Below are 26,311 nucleotides of genomic sequence, written 5' to 3'. Positions count from 1 at the left end.
TCAACAAAGGTCCATCTAGTCAAGGCTATGGTTTTTTCAGTAGTCATGTATGGATGTGAGAGTTGGACTATAAAGAAAGCTGAGTGCTGAAGAATTGATGCCTTTGAACTGTGCTGTTGGAGAGTTCCTTGGACTGCAAGGGGATCCAACCATACCATCCTAAAGGAGATCAGTCCTCAGTATTCATTGGAAGGACTGATGTTGAAGCTGAAATTCTAATACTTTGGCCACCTGATGTGAAGAGCTGACTCTTTTGAAAAGACCCTGATGCTGGGAAAGATTGAAGGCAGGAGAAGAAGGGGACGATGGAGGATGAGATGGTTGGATGGCATCACCGACTCAATGGACATGGGTTTGGATGAACTCCAGGAGCTGGTGATGGACAGGGAGGCCTGGTGTGCTGCAGTTCATGGGGTTGTAAAGAGTCGGATACGACTGAGCAACTGAGCTGAACCCACAATATCTATCCTACTAGCCTCAGAGACATAAAACACAAGATCATGGCAACTAGCTCAAGGATCACAAGTAAAGTCAACTTTATTACTTTTTCCTTCTATAGGATTCATCTAATTGGGAAATGATCAGAAGCAGAAAGGGGCTTTTTACCTTGTTTTTGTTTGTTTAGGAAAATAAGACAAATATAAGAAAAGAAGTCAGGAAGTGACTTTTGTGACTGCCATACACACTGATCTATACTGGAAACACCAACTAGGTGACAAACGATCATCCACATCTGTTTGTTTATTCTGTTATCAGGAAACCAATTCAAAAGAGCATTCACTCAGCTTCCCAGAGCCTTGGGGGGTATTTAAAATTGCATTTGATAGATGAGTTCAATAAATAAAAATTTGTGAGCTGCTCATATATCATAACAAACCGATAAATTTTTAGTGACTGGAAAGAGAAACAAGACTTATTTTTTCCTTAAAATAGCAAAGTGCATTGAGAATGCTTGGAATTACCTAAGAAGATGTTACTAAAGTCATTGGGACTTTATTACAGAATGAAAGGAGGGTCCTATTTTGAACAACAAAGGAATTAAATTTTAACCACTAAGCCCAGCCTGTATGTCACTCTTCTCATAAATGGTTTATCAACTGTTACTTTAATAAGCTTCACAGCACACTATTGTCTTTTTAACTTGCAACCTTGTTCCCTTGATTCTGCTTGTTTGATAAAACATGCCAATGGTAATTCATTTTTGTTAGCATAAAACCACTGTGAAATTATTCTGTTTCACAGAAGGTGTCTGAAGACCTTTAACTATCTGGGGCCATGGAGTGATTTCCCTCTACAAATTGTATTTTTGTCATATTCCTCCTGCCTTGGGAATCCAGAAGCTCATGCTGACCTTTGAGTAGAAAGATTGATTATATGAGGGCATGAAGACTACAATGAGAAGAGTTTGGAGCAAACTGAATAAAACACACTAAAGGCTCTTTCTGCTGAAAAAGAAATGCTGTCCAGAGAATAATGTACAATAACAAGGACACACCACTATTGTAGATTTGACTTTCAATTCTGCCTTCAGTTTTTTTTTAAGGCCTAAAATCTTCCCAATACAATCAATATAAGTTTCAATATTAGATCTATGTTTTGAATTTTAAAGAAAAAGAAACACTCAAAATTCAGAATTCTTAACAGCTGGCATGCCTCTTAATTTCAGCCCACATTCCTTGCCTAGACAATATTACCAGAAGGTTCAGGTTGTACCTTTGGTATAGACAACGTTTATGAAAAGAATCATAAAGCATAAGAAAAAAAGAGGAAAAAACATGTTTTCTAAAAGTGCCAACCGGAACACACAAGGAAGGAATACATTTGTATGTGTCTGCTCTGGAAAATCTCAACACCTTTCTCATTCTGTATAATCTAGGATTCATTTCCTCCACCCAGAATCACTGTCTAATTGGGTTTTATTGTTTAGCTCATTGTCCTTATTACATACACAGGGAATTCTTCACTAACAACATTTTCAAGGCATGGTGACATTTTCGTTTGTTCTGAATATCTATTAGTGCGTTTCTGCATTCACTCATTCACATAAGCTTACTTATAAACAAAATGGCTATTTTTAAAGCACTATGGGCATGAATATACATATATTATGCAACCACTGAAAGTCACACATGCCAATAATTTTTATAGTTGGAAGAAATACACAAGATACAGTATTTTAAAAAGAAGATACAAAAATCTGCATACATATGATCTAAATATTTCAAAAATAATGTATGTACATATGTATAATACAGAATTCACATACAGGGTATACATATACATCCATATTTCTAGGGATTATGGATGATTTTTATTTACTTCTTTATACCTTTCTATAATTTCCATATCTTCTATAATGAATATGATTTTTATTTAATTTTTTTTAATCTACATTTTTTTGCACACACAATTTTATTTGATTGACTATACTTTGAGGTTTTAGTCAGTTATTTACTGCCATTTTATAATAAGGAAACTGCAGTGCAGATACGTAAAGTAACTTGACTGAGATCATACTTCTACTACATTTGCAGAGCCAGTAAAATTGAAGCATTGTTTGTCCATACTTTTCACAAGGACTATCACATGGAATGAACACATCTACAGAAGTGTCTATAACTGTATTTTCCATGTATGTAGTAATATCATTCAAATGTATATAGATAGGAATAAAAACTTATTGAGTGTGGCAAATCTAAAGTTGACATATAAATTTTAGGTATACTTGAAAGTACCCTTAAGGATCCCTTACATCTCCATTGTTGTTTTTTTTAAATTATTTTATTTTTATTTTTTATTTCTTTAATATAAATTTATTTATTTTAATTGGATGCTAATTACTTTACAATATTGTATTGGTTTTGCCATACATTAACATGAATCCGCCATGGGTGTACACGTGTTCCCCATCCTGAAACCCCCTCCAATTCCCTCCCCATACATCCCTCTGGGTCATCCCAGTGCACCAGCCCCGAGCCAAATAACATTATTAAAAAAAAAAATCCCTGCAGATTTAATTAAAGCCTCATTAAAATGTTTTCCACTGTTGCATAATCCAGGACAACCTGATAGATAAAGATGTGCATATAATGAGGTTCCTCTGGTGTTTCCATAATTATACCTTTTGAGACGGAGTCTAAGATACATTTGCCTTTGGTCAAAATTCTGTTCAAGAGAAAACAAAGGCAGACAAGGATCCTGCAGCAGGCTGGGCAACTCTACATGGATTCACACAACTTTTATGCCACTTTCAAACTTGCAGCCTTGTTAGTTAATTTCCAACCAGGATGAATATTCAGGCAAAAATTAATAGCTAGCATTCTTAGTGATTAGAATTTCAAAGAAAACAAAATATTATATTTTTCCTGGGGAAACAGAGTATTAGATAAACCTGTGTTAAAAAGATTATTGGTTTGCTTTGATTTTTTTGTTTTCTCTCCATGCTGGGGGTACTTACCACTTCCTGTCCCTTTCTGGCATGGGTACAGTTCTTTTTTTCAGCCTATGGCATATGAGTATTTCTCTGTCTCACCACCCCCCACCTCTTTTTTTTTTTTTTACTACCTCAATAAAGGTCATCCCTTCTTTCCAACATAGCATTTAATATTATATATCATGACCTTTATCTTTCTGTCTGCTTTGCCAAGACAGGAAGCAGAAAAAAAAAAAATTGTTTGCACTATCCAGGTAGGGCTTTCTCTATTATTTAGCCATTGAAGGGTTCAGAGATTACCTTTGGGTACATGTCCTCTAATGTTTTGGGTCTTTTCTTTCCTGCTCCTTAACTGTTCTATTTCTAATGGCAGTTTTATATCCATGTGACCAACATTAATGCTGTCTGTTAGTTTATGGCTAGCACAACTGAAATAATTTAGGACTTGTATTTATCAGAGATTTAAAATATTCGAAGAATCAATACAACTAGGAGGAGTATTTGAACATAAATTGTTCTGGCCAGAACACCAAAATAAGGCAAAGGGTTAAGTCTGAGGACTTTCTTTTAAAATCAGCCTACATGGTGTAATTTATTTGAATTATTAGAGCCCTCCTATCAGCTACTTGGTTAATTTAACACCTCAGGGAATGAATACAAATAGATATTTGTGCAAACAAACATCTCTGAGAAAAATAGGACACTCTCTCAGTAATGAGTAGATTTGCCCTGTGTATTGCAAGGAGATAGATTGATCTCATTAGTGAATCAAATGGATGATGTGTACAAATACACATTTGAAATATTTCTATATTTCTCTTTAAATTCCAGGCTGGTGATCCCCCAAAGACCAGCAGAAGAATAGAGAGGCTACATTGGCCACTGAAATGGCTTTTGGTGAAGTATTTGTCTTCACATAATCCTGGACGTGACATTCTGATGGACCCACTAATTTCAACATATAAATACCATAGCTTTTTTTCCTGCAGTATGAAAACTGAGTCAGCCTAATGGTTTCTTCCTCCCAAGTTAAATAACTTAATAGCATTTTTATTCATAAGTAGAATAAAATGGCAACTAGAGGAAAATAATTTATGTATCCTTAGAATTCTCCTCTGAAACCATTAAGACTATACTGGGTATATAGCCCAATATAAATATATAAGCATATATTTAAACTTCTTAATATTATATGTATATGCTATCAAACACAAAAGGGTAAACAAACAGCAATATATAAAAGTATATCATAGCATTTGGTTTTTAGACATATATGGCACCTCCTGAAATCTTACTGTTTGAAAAGAATTGGTTAAATCTAATATTTAAGGTTACTCTGCTAATAAGACCTCTAGGTTTCTAATCTTTCAGAGGTTTCAAAGTCTTACTTGATCAACTCAACTTCAAAAAGAAAACATAGTCCAGCCTCAGTTTCCACTGAAATATTTTACAAGCTGAATGGACTAAATGGGAGTCTCATTCCTTCAGATCAGATCAGATCAGTCACTCAGTCGTGTCCGACTCTTTGCGACCCCATGAATCCCAGCATGCCAGGCCTCCCTGTCCATCACCAACTCCCAGAGTTCACTGAGATTCATGTCCGTCGAGTCAGTGATGCCATCCAGCCATCTCATCCTCTGTCGTCCCCTTCTCCTCCTGCCCCCAATCCCTCCCAGCATCAGAGTCTTTTCCAATGACTCAACTCTTCGCATGAGGTGGCCGAAGTACTGGAGTTTCAGCTTTAGCATCATTCCTTCCAAAGAAATCCCAGGGCTGATCTCCTTCAGAATGGACTGGTTGGATCTCCTTGCAGTCCAAGGGACTCTCAAGAGTCTTCTCCAACACCACAGTTCAAAAGCATCAATTCTTCGGCGCTCAGCCTTCTTCACAAGGCTCACATCCATACATGACCACAGGAAAAACCATAGCTTTGACTAGATGAACCTTTGTTGTCAAAGTAATGTCTCTGCTTTTGAATATGCTATCTAGGTTGGTCATAACTTTCCTTCCAAGGAGTCAGCGTCTTTTAATTTCATGGCTGCAGTCACCGTCTGTAGTGATTTTGGAGCCCAGAAAAATAAAGTCTGACACTGTTTCCACTGTTTCCCCATCTATTTCCCATGAAGTGATGGGACTGGATGCCATGATCTTCGTTTTCTGAATGTTGAGCTTTAAGCCAACTTTTTCACTCTCCTCTTTCACTTTCATTAAGAGGCTTTTGAGTTCCTCTTCACTTTCTGCCATATGGGTGGTGTCATCTGCATATCTGAGGTTACTGATATTTCTCCCGGCAAGCTTGATTCCAGCTTGTGTTTCTTCCAGTCCAGCGTTTCTCATGATGTACTCTGCATATAAGTTAAATAAGCAGGGTGACAATATACAGCCTTGACGAACTCCTTTTCCTATTTGGAACCAGTCTGTTGTTCCATGTCCAGTTCTAACTGTTGCTTCCTGACCTGCATACAAATTTCTCAAGAGGCAGATCAGGTGGTCTGGTATTCCCATCTCTTTCAGAATTTTCCACAGTTTATTGTGATCCACACAGTCAAAGGCTTTGGCATAGTCAAGAAAGCAGAAATAGATGTTTTTCTGGAACTCTCCTGCTTTTTCCATGATCCAGCAGATGTTGGCAATTTGATCTCTGGTTCCTCTGCCTTTTCTAAAACCAGCTTGAACATCAGGAAGTTCATGGTTCACATATTGCTGAAGCCTGGCTTGGAGAATTTTGAGCATTACTTTACTAGCGTGTGAGATGAGTGCAATTGTGCGGTAGTTTGAGCTGTACTACATATGTTGCTGTTCGGAAATATGTTCTAAGACGACTCCAATTCTTTCAAAGACATACAGTTCAAACAGTGTGTGCATTGTCAAAATAATTCATTGTAAGTCTGATTAAATTTCTGGACAGTCAGAGTAAACACTTAAAGCTACTATGTTTAGGCTATAATTATTGATTTCCTTACAAAATATATACACAGCATTGATAAACTTTGTTATTTTAAGTCATACTCAATAGTTCAGTATGAACCATTTACCATAAATTATTTAGTATAGAGTCATCTTCTTTTTTTAATTTAATACAAAATAGAAACAACTTTGAGCTAAGTTTTTAGGTCACTTTGCTAGAATGAGATGTTATGAAACATACTCTGTATAATTTCGAAATTTTTATGTTACAGTTTACCCTACCCCCCTTTCAGAATGCATTTTTTTCTTTAAAAAGCCTGTTTTTAATTCTGCAAATGCTATTTGTGTAATATTATTAGCGTATAGTGCATTTATTATAAGTGTATCTTTGACCTAGACCTAATAAAATACATTTTGAATAATTCCTATAGAAGTTCTTAATATCCAAAGAGTCACAAATTTCTATAACTGCTAATAGAAAAATCCTATTTCCTGTATACTTTATATTGTCATTAGAAGTGTGTTTGCATTAACATTGAACTAATGTTTTAAAATATATTACATCTAGGCCAAAAACGACTTGATAACATACTTCAGCCTAACACAAAGTACTATCTTCTAAACAACCACAAGAAAGCAAGATTCGGGAGAATAAATTTTCAGTGCCAGCACATGCAATATACGACTTAACAACATGAAATATTACTACGTTAAGTAAATAGAACAGAGGAAGAATGGAGCCTTCTTAACTCATCAGATGGCAACTTAACACAAAACAATTGCTTAAGATGATAACCCCTCCTACCTTACCTGGCAGAGAAGAATGACTTAAAAGACAGGCAAGATACAGTTTAACTCAATTTCTTTTTTTCTTGAACCTCAAATATAGCAAATGAACACACCATACAAAATGTATAAGAATTTAAATGTTAAAGGTCATTAGGTTTCAAAAGCAGCCCACTAATTGTTTCTAATGATTATATTTGTACTTATTGTACTCTATATAAAAGTGACAATATTAAATAAGATAAAACAAAGACAGAAAAACTTAATGGGACTAAATTACATTAATGAATTGTCAAAGCCAAAGTCTAACAGTTGATTATTTTCTCCTGAATTATACATTATATAAAATCAGTAATATGGATGCATTAGGCTGATAAAGAAAGACCTAAAATATCTCAATAACTTTAAATTTTGTTTGCCTATTTGGATAGTGAATACTTTTATATGCCTAGTTATAGCAGGAAGCATACATACCCTGTTCTAACACTCCTTCTTCTTCTTGTTTGGGCTGCTGTAGTAAAGAAGTCTTGTCTTTGTTCTCTGTTTCTAGAAGGGATCAAAAGAGCTGAGAGTAAATTTGCAGTATATATCACACACTGTAAATAGTTTTTTGGAAATATACTATCAACATAAAAATATTTTCAGGATCCTATGTTTCATAAAAACAATAGTATTAAGAATTCATATGGTAGAAATGCCCTCTTGATTCACAAAAACTCTATCATGACTACCAAGCGCCAGACTCTGGCTTAACACCAGAGTCAACTACCATTGCAGTGATATAGACATGATATAGAATTTTGAAGATGCACTAATAAAACTGCTTGTATTATTTTTTAAATTGAACTTAGGATATTTTCAGAACATTTAATAGTACATTTTTAAAATATGTTGGAATTTTCATAAATGACCTGCTTGCTATGTTAACTTCTTTTATAAAATTTCCTGTAGAAAGAAATAAGAAGTTTTTCTGGCATTAAGACCAAACTTGTAATACTCAGTCAAGTCTCATCATACTTCATCCAATAAAAAAGTATGGGTTTTGCAATTTTAAACTGAAGAAATGACAATCATGACCATTTTGCAGATGAACAGTAAGTTAAAGAACAATTCTGAGAAGGTGCTCAAAAAGACTAAGGCTAGTAATGCCTCATAAATCAAGAATTGTTCTTAGCTTGAAGAGACTCATTAAACAGATAATGTAAGGTATGATCAGAGATGATAACCATTTCCATTTACAAATGGTGGCACTCTTTAGAACATGGTATATAAATTCATAAATTGTATAATTCATTACTAGTCATGGGAAGAATGAAATGAGGAAACTAGAAACATGAACTACATGAAGAAAGATCTTTATTTACAGACTTGGTCCCAAACGAATCTGTTTCATCACTAGTTGAGAGTTTTCATTTTAACTGTTTTGATAGGGACATGTCAGGAGGGGAGAGAGAGGAGAAAAGCGGGAAAGAGAGAATCAGATTACGTGAACACGTGCAACTGCCTGACAGGAGGAGGGTGATTTGAAGTATTAATCATACAGTCAAGCAAAACACATAAGAAAATGAAAAACATAAAAACATATGTTGCTTTAAATTAAGCATCAGTTTTACCTTTGTGATGTCCATGCATCATAACCATATCGGATTTCACAGGAATTGGAATATTGGCCTCTGGTGGTATGGTTCTGAATATATCTGGAGCTACATTCTGTGTACAGGTCATGAAAGAAACTGCATGCTTGGCTTCCATGTAATACATAATGTATAAGTTGCACATTTCATCACTAGACGTGCCACTGCAGGCAAAAACAAAACAGAAAGAAAACAACCAACCAAACAAAAAAAACCCCACAGATACGACAGATTAGTCATTCACATAAACACATTCTTCATGCAAGAAAAATGCAACTGGTCAGTCTGCCAGCAGTAGATTCAAAGGTGGACATATTGTGCATTTATTTTAAAGCTTTCATTAAAACCCATCACAGTTTTCAACATCAAGAGCATACTGTCAATGGCATTTTTCCACTTAAAAATGGAGAATCCTTTTGCCGTCACTCCATGGATACCACCAAATACTACAGATGGAAATGACTTTAGTTGCAGCGAGAGGCTTTCTTTTCTCTTCTAAATCCTTTTATTTTTTAGTCCTTTTTCTATTTGTTAAAACTCATTGATAAAGCAAAGTATTTTTCTCATGGGAAAATTTAATTATTTACTTATAACAATAAAATTCAGAACAGTTCAACAGAAATATCACATATTATTTACAAGCTTATATGAAAATGGCTTTTTCCATTTAACCACGAGAGTCTGGGATCTCGCTTTTGGTTACTGCCTTGTAAGTAACCAAAGTAACTTGTGAGATGAATCAAGAATCATGTGTTGATACTAGGACATCATAAACGTATCTCTGATATCTGTCTTGGCACCTTGATTTCTATAGTAGGGAAGACAAGAATGCCTGAGGAATGATACAAAGTGAAAGCAGGCCTAATCTCTTCTAAGAGCTCAGATCTGAATGGGGTAGTGCTGGATAACTGAATAACTCAAGGTTAAAAATAGATTTTTAAACAGTGGGGTGGTCATTTCCAAGAAAAAATGTTTCAAATAATATAAATCATGCCTAATAGTTTATAAAACATGTTTTCTTCTTCCTCAATTCATATGGGTTATTATGTATTTCATACTCTTTTCTATTATTCGGAAGGAAATGTTTAGGTACACCATTGCAAAACTTTTATAAACCAAGATGGTTCCAGCAAAAGAACATTTCCTTTTTGGTACTGGTTCTGACAATTTTTAGCAAGCCTCTGCTAATAAAAAGCAAGCTCTGAAATGGACTATTTGCTGTACAGAAACACGTCAGTGTTGACTTTTCCAGCAATGTCACGGAGCACTTATTTCCTCTCCATAGCAACAGTAATGACATCAGCAAGGGAAGGAAAAAAAAAAAGAAGAAAAATCTTTTCCAAACAGGGATGTGGTTTCTCTAAGCTCTGAAAATGGAGAGCCCCTGAGAGACCACAGGAATGGTCATGGGAAGCTCTGTTTATGCTTTGAAAATAATTTGGCTTTTCACCCTCCAAATCTGATACCTGTCAGGGTAAATGCGTCTCCCATGAAATATAAGCAAACGGTGACGTGCAATCCCAAACAGACACCTGTTCCCTACACGTATCTTCATGTGTCAAAACACCATTGCTAAGAATTATATTTTAGCAGCTTAGGGGTTGGTCAGAAAATTATGTGCTATAAAAGGAAGGGCTGGGGCCAAAGTAATAAGGTGGAGCCTCTCACTATAGTATCTGCCCTCCCCCATTCAAAATGAGGAAAAGGGTATATAGACTAAGACAGAGAAATGAGGGGAAAGGAATTTAAGATGTGGCCCTGGTTCAGAAAACCCTGAAATCATGGTGCAGAGCAGGAAAGTGAAATGAAACCTTCCCAAATTAGGGAAAGGAAAAAACTGCATAGATATATATAATAATAAATGAAACTTGAAATTAACCCATGGAAAGATCCTTCTATATTTTGTCCTCTTGGGAATGTCATGCCCATGTTCATCTCTAAACACGTGTGATTTTGTGAAACCGCCTCATCCGTTCACCAAATATAGCTCATTTGAGGCACTGACTCTATGATACAGTATTGAGCTGATTTAATAAGAATCTTCACAAAGAAAATTTCATTGAACAGCTGAAGGAAAAGAAAAGCCATACTTTCTTTCCATCAATAATTGAACTTGTAGTCAAAGGAACTTTGAGCTCCAATCCGAGAAACTATAATATCTTAAACATGTTAGGATTCAAATGATCCTTAGTATCAGCCAACACAGTTTGCCTATATTATTCAATATTCATCTTTTTTCTACTCAAAAGATCTGACTTTAAACCAAGTTGCTTTCTACGTTCCCAAGGAAGAATTGTAACACATCCACCTTCTTTTCCATAGAGAATAACATATGCAATTCGACTCTGTCAACCTCCTCCTCCTCCACGGTGGAGGAGGACCGTGTTCTGACTGCTCCTCTGGCCCCACCAAATGGCCCTTTCAACAGTCCTTATCGCCACTGTTGATTCCCTGAATGATGACGGCTGGTATCACCTAGATCCCCAAACTACAGGGCTACTTTTCTCTCCTCTTTATGCATAATAAGGTGCGTACATGACAATTACTTCTTTTACACCAGCTAGCTTTAATTCTGACAGCGTGTGGTTAGCCTGAAAATAGTAGGTCCTCAGTAACTATCTGTTGAATGAAGAATAAGTCATTTGTCTTAACAGATGCCTATAATTTATTACAGGTGGCATAACCTGTTACCCCATACATTATACTGCTGAGTCAGGTCCATATAATGAACAATTTACAGCATTTCTCATGAATATTTATGTCTGTTTCTCTTTCTTTCATCTATCCATCTATCAGGGTTTTATAAAAATATATCATTTCATATTATAAAGATATGTAGTAGACCTTTAAGAAAGTATCAAGTATTCTGAAATGCATCCTTTATAAAAACCCAAATACTGCAGAACACCGTGACTACATTTCAGACAGTGATACACCACTCTGGCGATTCCCTCATCCCTAGCCCTACATGTATCTTCATGTGCCATGCTAGACTTAAAAGCAGCCAAGATGGTAAAAGACTCATTTTGGAAAGAAATATGAAAACTTTAAAGAAGTTATTTCGCAAAGCTCTGAATTGTTTCTTAAAAGGTTTCCTGGTGCATTAAAACTTTGTACACTACTACGAATACATGTGGGCTCAGTCGTGTCTGACGCTTTGTGACCTGTGGATTGTAGCCCGCCAGGCTCCTCTGTCCATGGGATTTTCCAGGCAAAAATACTGGAGCGGGTTGCCATTTCCTTCTCCAGGGGATCTTCCTGACCCAGGGAGCCAACCCGTATCTCTCTTGTCTCCTGCATTGGCAGGCAGATTCTTTACCACTAGCACCAACTGGGAAGCCCTAAAACTTGTATATTAAGGGGCTATTGACCATATAACTTTATTTGCATATAATATACTTTAAATGCTGATTAAAGTGTTGTGCTTGGTAACTACAAATATTTATTAGACCTTCTCAAATGTATATGAAATAACTGTTTCCAAATGAAACATATGACCAACAAAATTGATCAAATTGGTAAATATTACCTACCAATTCTCAAGAATTAATCCTAAATTTTATACTTTTAGGCAAATTAGCTGACTTAATTAGCTTATTTGGCTCACTCAATTAAATTCTTGTTTTGGATGTTTACACTTGACTAAACATTTGAAATGAACTAAGAGAAGCCTCGTGTTGAATATAAAATATACAATGCAGTGTCAGGCACAAAATATTGCTCTGTGTAGGTTAATTAGTACTACATTGTTAATATATACATTAGAGAAATTTGCCTAAGATATATTACTCATATTTAATATTTAAAAAGAAATATGTATCTGGGTTAAAATGTTATCATTAAGTTTACTGATATATTTTGTCTTAAATTCACTTGTTTCTAATGGTTGTATTTTGAGTTGAACCTCTGGTTAAAAACTGTCCCGAATTTTTTAACTATTTCTTATTAGTTAACTCTGATTGTTCTACCTAAGCTTTCTTCGGAGAAGGCAATGGCACCCCACTCCAGCCAGTACTCTTGCCTGGAAAATCCCATGGATGGAGGAGCCTGGAAGGCTGCAGTCCATGGGGTCGCTGAGGGTTGGACATGACTGAGCGACTTCACTTTAAGCTTTCTCCAGTTCTAAAATTTCTAGCTTAATGCAGAGTTAAACTAGGACCGGGCAGAAGAATCACTCAACTGAAAATCTTACTGGTAAGGCCACTAGATGGTACAATTTTCCTGTAAACCTAGTTTCCAGGTGGCTACAGAACAAGCAGGTTAAAAACTGGGAGCCCACTGTTCTTCCAGTGCATGGAGGGGACATCTTCTGGCCCCATAAGACCTCTGGATAAGTGAGACTTGCGTTTAAGTTAGGCTTTAGGCTCAGGGCACAAACCTGTGCCAGTGGGAGTGATGTTTGTGTATGTGTGGGTTGGGGGTTAGATGGGAACAGAGAAGAGAGAGAGATTTACAGAGTATCATTTACTTAAAATGGGCTTCCCAAGGGGCGCAGTGGTAAAGAATCCACCTGCCAATGCAGGAGATGCAAGAGACATGGGTTTGATTCTTAGGTTGAGAAGATCCCCTGGAGTAGAAAATGGCAACCTGCTCTAGTATGCTTGCCTGAAAAATTCCATGGACAGGGAAGCTTGGTGGGCTACAGTTCATGAGGTCGCAAACAGTTGGATATGACTGAGCACACACAACACGTTTAATTTAAAATACATCATAAATAAACTAGTTTTCCCTTTTTATTGGTTACATTCTCAATTGTGATACTATAGTACCCTATGGAGGTGGTATTCTTTATTTTACAAAATGGATGCATTGTTGTTATTACTGAAAAGCGTACTAAGTGCTATAGGAATGCTATGCATTATTATGAGGATTTAATTCATATTTAAATTTATCCAAAATTTCCTGCTTTCTTAGTATAAATTAAATATTCAGAATATAGATTGACCCATAAGTTAATTTCCTATAATTTCTTTCTACTTCATTTATATTACAAAGTGGTGTTTCCTTTAGCCCACAGGACATTTACATAAAGATAGATTGGTATAGTCATTTTAGGGTATTATTTTAAAGCAAAATGCGCATTTTAAAAAAAGACTAGAATTATTTCGGACTCATGAAACTGAAAGAGGCCCCTAGAGATCACTTTGGCCTCTCATCCTGGTACTATAACAAGTCATTAATTTCCATGGCTGATATTGCTACACAGAGGATACTCAAAAGATAGAATCTGGCGGAAGTTACAAACCCTCCCACATTGTAAAGGTACCTCTAAGCAAAAAAAAAAAAAAATTCTACTTATTTCACACTTGAACTTGAAAACTAATACAAAGAATGTGTTGAAAGGGACTTGTTTTACTCCTTTGTTTATTTCAAAGGTTAATAAAATAACGAATGGCATTTAAATAAAGTTCCAGAGACACTACACTTCATATATTTAAAGACTGTTAGTAAAGTGAATGATTAGACTTTTTCAAATTTAATTATATCGATTTTGTCAATCTTTTTGTTACCATTTTATGCAACTCAGTAATTGTACTGCTTTCCTCACATCTCTGTCTTAAATTTAGCAAATTCATCTAAAAGCAAGTCTGTTAAAATTTCCTTGTTTAATATAAATCGATAACTTTTTTCTATTTATCATTAGTCTCAAAATTGATGCTTATTAATAAAAAACCCTCTTAGGCTGACATAAAAAAGATCCTATTCTACCATCTCAAATGCTTTTTTTTTCATTCACCTGCCTTAGTACCTTTTATGTATCCCCTAACAACCAACAGCTCGTGTTGTCATCATAAGGATCATCTGTGCATCTAATGCGTATTTTCAGATGTCTACTCTCTGTAACTCCTCTTTGATCAAAAGATAAATGGTTTAAAGCTCCATCTTCTAGGTGGTGTCAGTAAATATTTTATAACCTAGTTTAAAATGGAAAGGAGGCTCCTTGGTTCTTTTCTAACCAAAAGACATGATAAGAGGCTTTATCTTTCATTTTTAATTTAGGCAAACCCTTTTTGAAAGAGTTCATAGTGCTTTGAAAAATGTACTTGGTGTTATAAAATATACTTATTTCAAAGCAGCTCAGTATTTTGAAGCTTACTTAAAAGTTGAACATTCTCATAATGAATACATAAAGGTTTTAACAGGTAGGGAAAAAAATCCTGGTTCTGAGTAATTAATGGCCACCATTACATGCAGAACCTATATATTCCCCTAAATTTGAGCATAGGACCAAAGGACACTTGAGAAAAAAATTATAATCAATACATTTTTCTTTATTAAGATGTACAGGAGGTAATACACACTCCTGTGGCAACTATAATATGCAGAGGTGTGATCCTAAAGGTCTTGAATAAGCAGGAAGATAGGAATTATGAAAAACTAAGCACATGTTCTGCAGTTTGACCAACTCAATCAGTCCTGAAAGCATAAAATGCTAGGGTTTGTTGTAATTGTTTATAATAGGGGAAAAATGCCATTCATTCATGAAGATAACTGTCACTTATAACCACGCCTCGTCCTAATAAAGTATTTTTAAATAATGGAATCTGTGGAGTCATACCCAATGTGTGTGACTTCTGTCCTCCCTTCCCCAGTGAACACACATCTTGCTGCCAGGATGTCACCAAAACTCACATCCACTGGGCGCTCTACTGGGTAGAAGGCCTGCAAAGAGACAAACACAACGATTCATTAAAATTATCAACAACACCCAGAAGCTCATGCTTAGTAACATGAGGCCTGGCTACCCTGGGTTGAGGGGATGAATACACACACAGTCGCAGACACACTTCACCACCCTGCTTAGAAATACTCAGAAAACTGATAAGCAACCCATCAAATTGGAAACAATACAAAAAAAAAAAAAAAGAAGTTAAACACAGCTTAGACATAGAGTAAAGGTAGATTTAGAGATTTTTAGATTCTAGAGAAATTCACAAGGGCTCTATAAGGGCTTTATAAATTACCACCTGCTGATTAATATTTTTTTTCTCTCAAAATTGTACTAGATTCCACACACCTGTGGCAGTTGGGGGCTTTGGCGTCCAATCAGGGTCCACTGTCCATTTCTTACTCTGTATCCACTGACTACCTTGCCTGTAATGAACACAAATTATAATTGTATAGGGTATTAAAAAGATAAAAGGCATTATTTGTTTTCTTATTGCAAAATAAAATATAAATATTTTCAGAAACCCAAATGCTCGGCATTTTAATGAAAACAATATGATGAAAACACATGCAGAATTTTAAGATACTGCACAAAACCTCTTCCACTGAAACAGATGAAACAGATTTCAGGTCAGATATAATCTACAGTTTACATTTACAGCATTAGCAAGCACAGTGGCTTATCATTTAATATGTAAAGTTCTTACCTAAATGGTGAGTGTGAACTCTGTAGGCAAAGACATGCATTGGATACTTTTTATAATGGCATGAAATATCAGAATTCACCACTGTTAGAAATGAAAACACAGAAAAAAGTCATTATTCAACTGGAAAATAACATTATTCTTGACTAAAAGTATGTACAGAGTATCCACAAGCAGTTAAGCATGGGGTTTTTGAGTATACACAAACTCATGTACTCAGAGGTATTAAGCACTAATTATGGGCCAGCTTCTTACTAAAATGAGTTAAGAATCCCTTATATTCTGTTTCACTCATAAAATGACTAGAGTCAAATCAACATACATTGTCAGTGAAAACCCAGGCTTAATTTGATACCTTCATCATGAAATTTGTGCAGCTGAAAAAGCTTAAATATTGGTTTTTATTTTTAGAACAGAAGGATTTTTGAAAAATTTATTGCAAATACCTAAGATAATGAGATTGACAGTTCCTGTTGAGAAGGAAACATTTCATATACTTTTCTTTCCTTATAGACTAACACATAGTTGAGTTTTCAATAAATGCCTTTTTAAAATTAGACAGTGAAAAGTAACAAGATCATACTTACTGACTTTAACAGATCCCCAGTAAGAACAAATGAATAATATGACACTCCCACCAAAGGATAAGATATTTACAGCAATAAATAATATTATACTCATTCTAATAGTTCTTTTTTTTTTTGGAAATTTAGGAGAAATCAGATATTATACCCATTTTACAAATCTATGTTCAGACTGGATTTGCTAGCTTTTGATTCTTAATCTGATATCCTCTATAAGTTTATGCCACTGTATGATAAGAATTTTTTTTGGCATCTGAAGAATGGATGATTTATTTGTAAAATATTCAAGAATCATATTTAAATTTATATCACTCACTATCTCCCCATGGACCTCAATTCTTGGCATAAAACTGGAATATAATAAACTGCTGGCTTGGAATAACACAAAAACCTATTTTAACTCTGAGGATAATAAAGAACTGGTTTATTTTTCAGGGACTCAAAAATATTGGTCATTTCAAGTGTTTATAAAAGATGTTCTGTTAATCCATCCTTAAAGATTAGGTAATGAGGTAATGGTAAATTCTAAAAGATCATTACTCACCTTTCCCTCCTGGTGGTATAACAGTGTCAACAGACATCATAAGGTACATGCCAGCAATTAAAGGCTGTCTGCACAAAATAATAACATTCATTTCAACTATTGGAAAACGTCAAAACAATTGCCTTGGAAAAATAAGGTATACTTCCATGCATTGACCTATAAAATACGATTCATGTGGAAATTAAACTAATATATGGGGAATGAGGTAGAATATATATATTTTTCCTGAGAATAACTTATTTTCTTGGGCAAATAGCTGAATACACATTTTTGTGGCATGGTGACTGTTTCTACATGTGCATGTGTGCTAAGTCAGTTCAGTCGTGTCTGACTCTTTGTGACCCCATGGACTGCAGCCCGCCAGGCTCCTCTGTCCATGGGATTCTCCAGGCAAGAATATTGGAGTGGGCTGCCATACTCTCCTCCAGAGGATCTTCCTGACCCGGGGGTAGAACTGGCATCTCATAAGTCTCCTACATTGGCCAGGAGAGTTCTTTACCATTAGTGCCCTCTGGGAAGCCCAATCTCGAAATGGCTCCTGTAGTGGTTAATATGTCAAGTGGTTATATGTCAAGTCAGCTAGGCTGTAGTGCCAAGATATTTGGTCAAGCATTAGCCCAGACGTTGTTATAAAGGTATTTGTGAAGATGTAATTAATATTTAAACCACTGACTTTGGGTAAAGCAGATTATGGTCCAAAATGTGGATTAGTGTCTTAAGAGAAAAGACTGAGGTCCTCGGAAGAGGAAGGAATTATGCCTTTGGACCCAAGATTGCAACATCAGTTCCTGCCAGGATTTCCTACCTTCCATCCTGCCTTGAATATTTTAGACTTGCCAGATCTCACAACTGTGTGGGCCAATCCCTTAAGGTACATTTCAGTTTCTCTTTCTCTTTCATTCTCTCTCTCATACATTCTATTGGTTCACTTTCTCTGGAGGACCCTGAACGATACAGCTCCCAATGACCCACAGCTCTGACATCCTTGCCCTCATTCAATTGTCTTCCCTTGATGCAGGCTGGACCAAGTAACCTGACCCAGTAATTTGTTATCTCTAACAAATAGAATATAGCAACAATAATTTTTCTTTTGCACATTGGATTCAGAGTAGGAAGACCTGTGGTCACCACTTTCTTGACCTATTCGACACACATTCGTAACTTCTGAGATGAGGATACAGAAGTGCTCTGGCTTCCACCTTGGACACCCTCTTGCATTCTCCCTTGCTGACGGTGATGGGCAGACAGCAGCAGCCATGTTGGGAGCTGCCCTGTTTACAGCCCACATGAGGAGGAAACGAGGCGTCCTCCAGCCCATGGCCAGCAAGGAACCGAATCCTGTCAACAGTCGCGTGAGAGAGCCTGCAAGCGAATCCGCCCCGGTCGAGTCTCCAGATGGCTGAGACCCTGGCCGAGATTCTCACCGTGGCTTTTGTGTCAGACAACCAGCACCCAGCTAAGCTGTGCCCAAATTCCTTAGCCACAGGCAACCCGGACAATAAATGCTTGCTGTTTTAAGCCACTACATTTAGAATAATTTGTTATACAGCAGTAGACAACTAGCATAGTGCATTTCCCACTTTTAAGCTCTTGAAGATCTTAAAAGCTGTCACTCAGCTAGGATAACCGAGGTACTTACGGCAGGCGTGTGAGGTGTAAGGAAACACCAGAGCAGTCCTTGTGATTATCTGAAAATACACACAAAAAATACACATCTTAAATATGAATAACGAATTTCAAACTAAAAATGTTAATTAATAACTCAATACTAAATTTAAAAACCCTATATATTTCGCTTGTATGGTGTTTTACAGTTTACAGAGTACTTTCACACTCATAAAATCCATTTAATTCCAATGTATCACAGAGCAACAGGAGAACTATCATTTCAAGTAGTCTGTAGCTTTTTCTTGACTCATCAAACTGACTGGTTATCTGCTTCCTAGCAGACACACTAAAATTCTAGTCATAAGCTCACAAAAGAAAACTATGCCCACTCTCTATAAACTATCTGTATTGTTGAAACATCCAGAAAAGCTCATGAACTGAATTGGTTTTGTTCTACTGGGATCCAAAGAGTTAGCTTTTCTACTTTTCAAAAACTGAATTAGTCCATAATTTGGGCTTTCAAGGTATTACCATTTTTTAGTCTGTAATGTCTCAAATTTATGTATAGGAATCACCCTACTTGGTTTCTAAGCCTCACTCAATCCTGCCTTCTAAATAGGAACCTGATGTTCATTCTTTTTATACCCTAACTTCAGTGGAAAGTGAGTATCTCTGTACCTTTGCCAAGGACATTTCAGAGACCTCTTACACATCCTCTCTCTTCTTTCTTCCTTTGTCTTTCTCAGGTAGAAAGAAGACAGAAATGTAAATCACCCATCCAAATTCTTATCTCTTTTGAACTTGCTGATCTTTAACCACAGACACCATGAATAGTAACTCAGACTTACTCATTCCTTCCATTCCTGTATACGTTAAATTCTTTCTAAGAATTTTGTTCTAAGGAATTATAAAACCTTATATCTCAACTTTAAGTTGATTTTAATATAACTATTGAGTGTGTACAAGAATGATAGATTTATATTAGAAATTAGGAAGTGAAGTATACTAATAACAGCATATAGTTTTTTTAAGAAAAAATTTTCCTTTCATCTGTAATTCTCATAAGAAAAGCCAAGGTAACCTCACATAAAAATGTACAATAACAGGTAACTTAACTAGTAACATAGACATGTTGATTTACCATAGATAAAGTTTAGACAAAGTATAAAAAGTCATATTTAATACTTCCGTAGTAAAACACAAAGGAAATTTCACTGTAGAGTATTAAGCTTGATCTTCACAAAAATAGTACAGAAATAAATGCAATGATGAACATTTTATATTTAATTTTACATTTAACATTACATTAGTGTCAATTTACAAAGAGACTTTGTCCACTCTCCTAAATCAATTTCAGTGAGATCCTATTTTCATAATAATTTCATTGAATTCTTTTTTAAAAAATTTCAACTGAGTTTTAAATAGATGAGAGAACAGTAATAAACAAAAGAATGAATACAACAGGTTTATCTTAATTTTTGCCTATGCTTTAGAAATAGAAAGGAGATTTGAATGTTATTGTTTAATTTATTAAAATTGTTTATTGTTGAGAACAAGTTTCCCTAAGTGCACTGATTGAGACTTAGTAGATACACCTACTCTGTACTACTTTCAAAATGGTTAGCCATTGGATTCACCCAGAATTACCTAAGTATCTCCACTGATCAAAAGAGAATAGTGGAAAGTGTATCATTCATTTATACCAAATGAATTCTACACTCCAGAGACTCACCTAAATAGCTGAATTGTTTTCAGAAAACATTTATCCTGTGTATAAAAAACTATCTAAGTATAAAAAACTATCTATTGTCTAAGGGTATTTCGAGAAATGGTAATCATCTGTTCATTCAGTGAATATTCACTGAGCTTTGCTATATTCTTCACAATTGGGATACAGTGAAAAGCAGCAGGTCCAGATCTCCTGCTCTCATGGTGTTTCCGCTCTAGTGGGAGTGGAGACACAGGGAAATGGGGTAGGAGGGACAAGGAGAAACAAAATACCAAGCACATAAACATGATAAAATCACGCCGTGAACTCAACAGGATCATATGACCCTGGGTAGCTGTTTTACCTACTGAGGTCCAGGCAGGATACCGTGGCCAAGAGGCAGGAGACTGCCTAGGCCATGCAGAGTATCTTAAGATTCTGGGTTTCATTTTCCATCTCCCAAGAAGCCGCTGGAAGATTTTAAGCAATGGAGGACAGGATCATAGAACGTGTCCACCTAGCACATTATCTGGCACTTACAGATGACTCATTAATTACTGAATGGTCGGGTTTTGTAATTTTTTATTTTAATTAATAATACCAGGTGAGAATTTCTCCCACTCCCCTAATGTCCAACCAAGCAAAAGGTTCTAAGTGCAATGAGAACTGTCTTCTTGGTTTTATATTATACTCTTGCTTTCAAAGAATCAAGTTAATCACATTTTGATGTTCAACTTGGCTAATATTCTTTACCACGACTTCAAAAAAACTCCGTGAGAAAAATAAATAAGTTAATTAACACATTACGGCAACTATTAAATAATTTATCATTAAAGCTGAAATATGTCACCAAATTAAATGTAGTAGGAATGTTATTAACAGTAACATGCCAGCTATTGCCAGTAACTGATCATCCTCTTAGATAAAGTTCTTGATTAGAATTGTCTAAACAGTAGATTTTTACTCAAAAGCATGAAAGTAAGTCAAAAATAACTTTTAATTTGAAGACATTTTCTAAGCACACATCAAAATTTTCACCAAATTAAAAGATAGCAAATTAAATAATTTCTATATAATTGCTATTTGCTTCCCTACAGAGATTTAAAAGTGATCAATCAATGTCATATTCTGTAAGACCGTCAAGGATATCACACAAAGTAACTACACACAAATAACTAATCAGCTAAAAATTCAAGTAGTAATATGAGAAGCTCAACACATTCTGGAGAAAAACATACTGAACTTCTGACTTAGGTATTACAATGACTTAAGGGAAAATTGAATCTCGAGACTCTTAAGTTTTGTTTTACAGAATGTACATCTTGTATAGAGCTTCCTAGGTAGCTCAGTGGTAAAGAATCCACCTGCCAATGCAGGAGACGTGGGTTTGATCTCTGGGTTGTGAAGATCCCCTAGAGCAGGAAATGGCAACCCACTCTAGTATTCTTGCCTGGGAAATCCCATGGACAGAGGAGCCTGGCAGGCTACAGTCCATTGGGTCAGAAAAGAGTTGGACACAACTCAGGGACTAAACAACAACAAAATCTTATATGGTTAGAAGGCTAGTGAATATACAAAGTGAAAATCTTACCTGCTTAACAAAAAGCTTCAGAAATCAAAATATACAGAAGGAAAACTGGTGAAGAAACACACTTAAAAAAATCACACTAAATAGAGTTCCTTAGTCATGGATGAAAGAATTTGTTTCCATCAAATTTACCTTGTGAATTTGAACCACTGAGTCAGCAAAAAATGAGGCACTCTAAAAAAACTGCTGTGTGCATGTGTGCCTATGTGTATGAGTGTTTAGATATTATGCTTTATGCTTTAGATAGAAACATCACACTTTAGATATATATATCAGTATTTATCCATGGAGTAACAATCACAAGACCAGCTGAGTAACTTGAGGAAATTCTTTAACTTAGTAATGGATAAATATTTTAATGGTGATATTTTAGTTGAGCAACATGCTAAGAGTTATCACAAAGTAAAGAAAATACTTATAAAGCATATTCATATACATTTTTTATATTGGCTATGAAAATATATTCATTATTTCAAAATCAAATTTTCTTATTGTAAATCACTATGATTTCTTCCAGTTTGACTTTCTACAGTTTGACCTAAGGAACCCATGTGTTTGCATATACATACATTGAGAAGTTTCAGCAAGAGTAAACTGAACTCCCTCAAACAAGGAAGGTTGTCTGGAGGTCTGGAGGGCTCCAGGATCCATAGCTATTCCTATGGCAAGTGGCAGCTTTGGAGAGAAGCATATTTCAGCCTAGCGTTTGGTGTGGAGATTATGACCTTTTAACTCCAACATGATCCCAGCCACACTTATGCAATATTATTTCCATAACCTCCACACTGATCTTACTTCTGAACTCAGAAACTTCCACTGGTTTTGCATATTTTACTGATGATTTCCAGTGGGCTCTGACTTTGCTTGCCCTTCTATTGTAACACGGCACTTCAGCCACAAGTTAGGAAGCCTCATAAGAATTAATTCATTTCAATTCACTAGGCTATAAATGAAGTCTGTCTCTTAAAACGGATGACGCTTTAAAGGTTTATTATCATAAAGAAACACATCAGTGCTTCTGTTAATATTTTACCACGCACGATGAAAAAAATGCAGTCAGGACTGAGATAGTTAAGAAAGGTACAGAAAATGAACTTGAGTATTGAAATCATATGCTGGTTGAAAAAGCTAGTCGAGAAATGTAATTCTGTGACTAGGATGAAAGTAAACAGAAGAGAGGCGAGGAATAGATGGAAAAATTGAAGCATGCCAGAAGACCAGAGAAACGGAACACCACAGCTTAAGTACAGATTGAACAGTGATGGGTGAAATAACTGAAATGGCCTGAAATCACAGGATTGAATGTCTGAATGAAAGGTAGAACAGGAAGTGAGGACTATTCTCTTGACTTACATTTCAACATAAATGTTGCACATTTCCAATGTACAATATGTAAGGTTTGTTGGGTGGAAAGTTTAGAATTAATCTTTACAGTTCATTCACACACAGATGTTTGACTATAGCACCTTACAAAATCATCACCAGTTTCCACTAGGTCCTCTCTGAGTTCCTTTGTTTAAAAGGAGTAGGATCTAAAAAGTTATGTATTTAATATCTGGTAGACTAGTACTCGTGATCAATACTGACACCACTAAGAAACTTCAGACTATAAATGAGACACCTACGTAAAGAATGTGCACTCTATTTGGATCACAGAAAATAGCCAATAAATATAAGTTACTATGACGATCATTCTTTTTTATTGGTAGATTCTAAAAAATTTCAGAACATGGATATTTTACTTTTAAGAAATATATTTTCAAAGCTATTGGTCAGGAATTTCTTTAACTGAAGAAACTGAAGCACATCACATTTTTCCAACTTAACAGGAATGAACAAAGCGGGGGGGGGGGGAATGGGAATCAAATAAGCAAAGAGAATTAGAATTGGAATGGTATGCTAAAGACATTGCACAAAATAGGTATTTTGAAAATAGAAACAGAGATGCTGATTCAGAAAGGTACAAACTAGGGAGACACAGAACAGAGTCATCAGTGATACTATGGAATGTCAGTGAGACAAAAACATCATGGTCTGGCTAAAATGAGATTCTTGTGTTGGGACTACAGGACCTTGAAGAAGTTGACAATGCACTATTTCAAAGTCCTTCCACGACTTTTAGTAATATAGATCCCCTTGACCAGACTCAAGATAACCTGTTTCTTTCTAAGTTCTGGACTAGAGGAAGTTAGTTCAGCAGGATTAAGGCAATTTTTATACTGATTTTGAAATTGTTCTTTTCATTTACATTTATTCACTTGTCCTGTATAGCCATTATCATGTAAAAATGTTGACAGCTCTTCTTTCCAGGTATCTTTACTTATTTCAGTCTTTTTCAAAAACAAATTGTTCTTTTACTGTACTGGGCTGTGGGTGCATGCTCTCTCCAAGGTACACTGGTGAACACCTGACTTTCAGCTATTAATGTTTTGTATTTACAGAAGATTGAACGCAAGATATCCCTGTTAAAGGGATCTTTCATGACTGCTGTTCTCTTTCATTAAGAAATACTTTTAGCTTGATTGATTTAAAGAAACAGTGATTAAACTTCATTCACTAAATAAGGACTAGATGACATTGGGAGGTATATTTCATTTTATGTCATTACAGTCCATTATAATGTTATATGTAGATACTGGAACTTTTTGTAATGGTGAAGATATTAACAGTGAAAATGTTAGAGTCATTTTTAAAAAGAAAATCAAGTAAAATCAAGTCTACTAATGTCTTAGAAGCACATCAAGCCATAGAAGTACTGGTGGTCCATTGGTTAAGACTTCTAAAGAATCATCTGATAATGAAAGAAACAAGTATTTCCAGGCTTTGGATGAAAACTGAAAATAACATTCAGTCAGAATCTAATCTTGAGTCAGATGAAAACTGGATGATTGCTCCACAAGGGTTTCAGCTTCTCTTTTTGGGAAATTGTTCTCTGCTTAGGCAGAGATGTATAACCACAGCAAGGTATTTTATCAAATATATAGACTCATTGAATTTCAGAAGAGGAAGGCACCCTGGAGATGATGGAGTTCAACTCTTACACTTTATAGACAGGGGAAAAGTAGCAACTGAGATTCAATCTTGACCAAAGTAATTCAGCTAACTGGTGATACATCTGGGTATCAACACTAATCGATACTAATTCTCAAAAGTCAGTATTTAGTAAACATTATTTACTTAAAAAAAAAAAAAAGAATTCCATTTCTTAGAGACTTCCAAGGAATTTTATCTATGAAACGTCCTGAAACTAAGATACAAGAATTAAGCAAGGATGGATACATAACCAGTGGTACTTAAGGATACCCACTTAGGTAGGAAGTTCATTTCTCTTAATGGGAGGTGGATGCATGGGATATGAGGTTATCCATTCCACACTATTTAGCTTGCTTTTCTAATAATAGCTTTTAGCTCCTACTTGGATTCATAGCTAAGTAGTAAGGATGTGGAATAATGCATGATAATAACCTATTACATCTTAGGTCCTTAAAAGTCTGCTGCCTTCTCCTAATCTTTCCCTCAAGAGATATATTTCATGAGCTCATCTTGTCCTGGATGCTTCCTGCTTCAATAAAAAAAAAAATAGGTTAATCATTGATCCTAAGGGAACCAATGTGTTGTTACAACATCCCACTAATTGGAAAAGTCCTTCAGAAAGACAGTAATAGCATGGATTTCAACTCACTGCACTCTCCTCAGAAGGTAAAGGATAAAGCACACCCATTATCTACTATCCCCACCACAGTTTTAGATGATGGATCCTTTCCTCATGGAAGTACTAAAAAGCATGCCTGGAACCACAGTCAAGTCTTATGAAAAACAAAGAACTAAGATCTTTAATATCAAAAACATATTTTAGGAAATGTGTGAGCAAACAGTAAATTGTCTCATACCCTTCCACCCTCTCAGAGTGTTCTGAACAGAATTTAACAATCTCTTTCTGTTTTTCTGCCTGTGTTGAATTAACAGAAAAAGAATGATTTAGGGGTATAAGACACACCAATAATTTTTCAATAATGTATGTTCACAGATTTCTTAATAACAATTTGAATGCTGGCTTGATCTTTACCTTATGGTTCTTTGTTCTGAATTAACACCGTTAAATGAATGGGACAGATGATGTTTTGTTTTGCTGAGATTAAATCATGG

General features: G+C 35.6%; 1 protein-coding gene across 12 annotated transcripts in view; it reads right to left on the bottom strand.

The window, feature by feature from the left end:
• PAM (peptidylglycine alpha-amidating monooxygenase) overlaps window positions 1–26,311 on the bottom strand; it is a 325,194-nt gene that overhangs the window by 61,440 nt on the left and 237,443 nt on the right. For all 12 annotated transcript variants that reach the window (XM_061424504.1, XM_061424505.1, XM_061424506.1 and 9 more), the window contains exons 9-15: window positions 18,901–18,949; window positions 17,262–17,329; window positions 16,137–16,217; window positions 15,779–15,855; window positions 15,320–15,423; window positions 8,740–8,924; window positions 7,601–7,672 (exon numbers count right to left, since the gene is read on the bottom strand). In XM_061424504.1, coding sequence (XP_061280488.1) covers window positions 7,601–7,672; window positions 8,740–8,924; window positions 15,320–15,423; window positions 15,779–15,855; window positions 16,137–16,217; window positions 17,262–17,329; window positions 18,901–18,949 — 636 coding nt within the window. The remainder of the gene's footprint in view (window positions 1–7,600; window positions 7,673–8,739; window positions 8,925–15,319; window positions 15,424–15,778; window positions 15,856–16,136; window positions 16,218–17,261; window positions 17,330–18,900; window positions 18,950–26,311) is intronic.

This window comes from Bos javanicus, chromosome 7 (genome assembly GCF_032452875.1).
Source record: "Bos javanicus breed banteng chromosome 7, ARS-OSU_banteng_1.0, whole genome shotgun sequence".
NCBI lineage: Eukaryota > Metazoa > Chordata > Mammalia > Artiodactyla > Bovidae > Bos > Bos javanicus.
The sequence above is the reverse complement of the archived record's forward strand: the minus strand, read 5'-3'. Positions and strand labels throughout refer to the sequence as shown.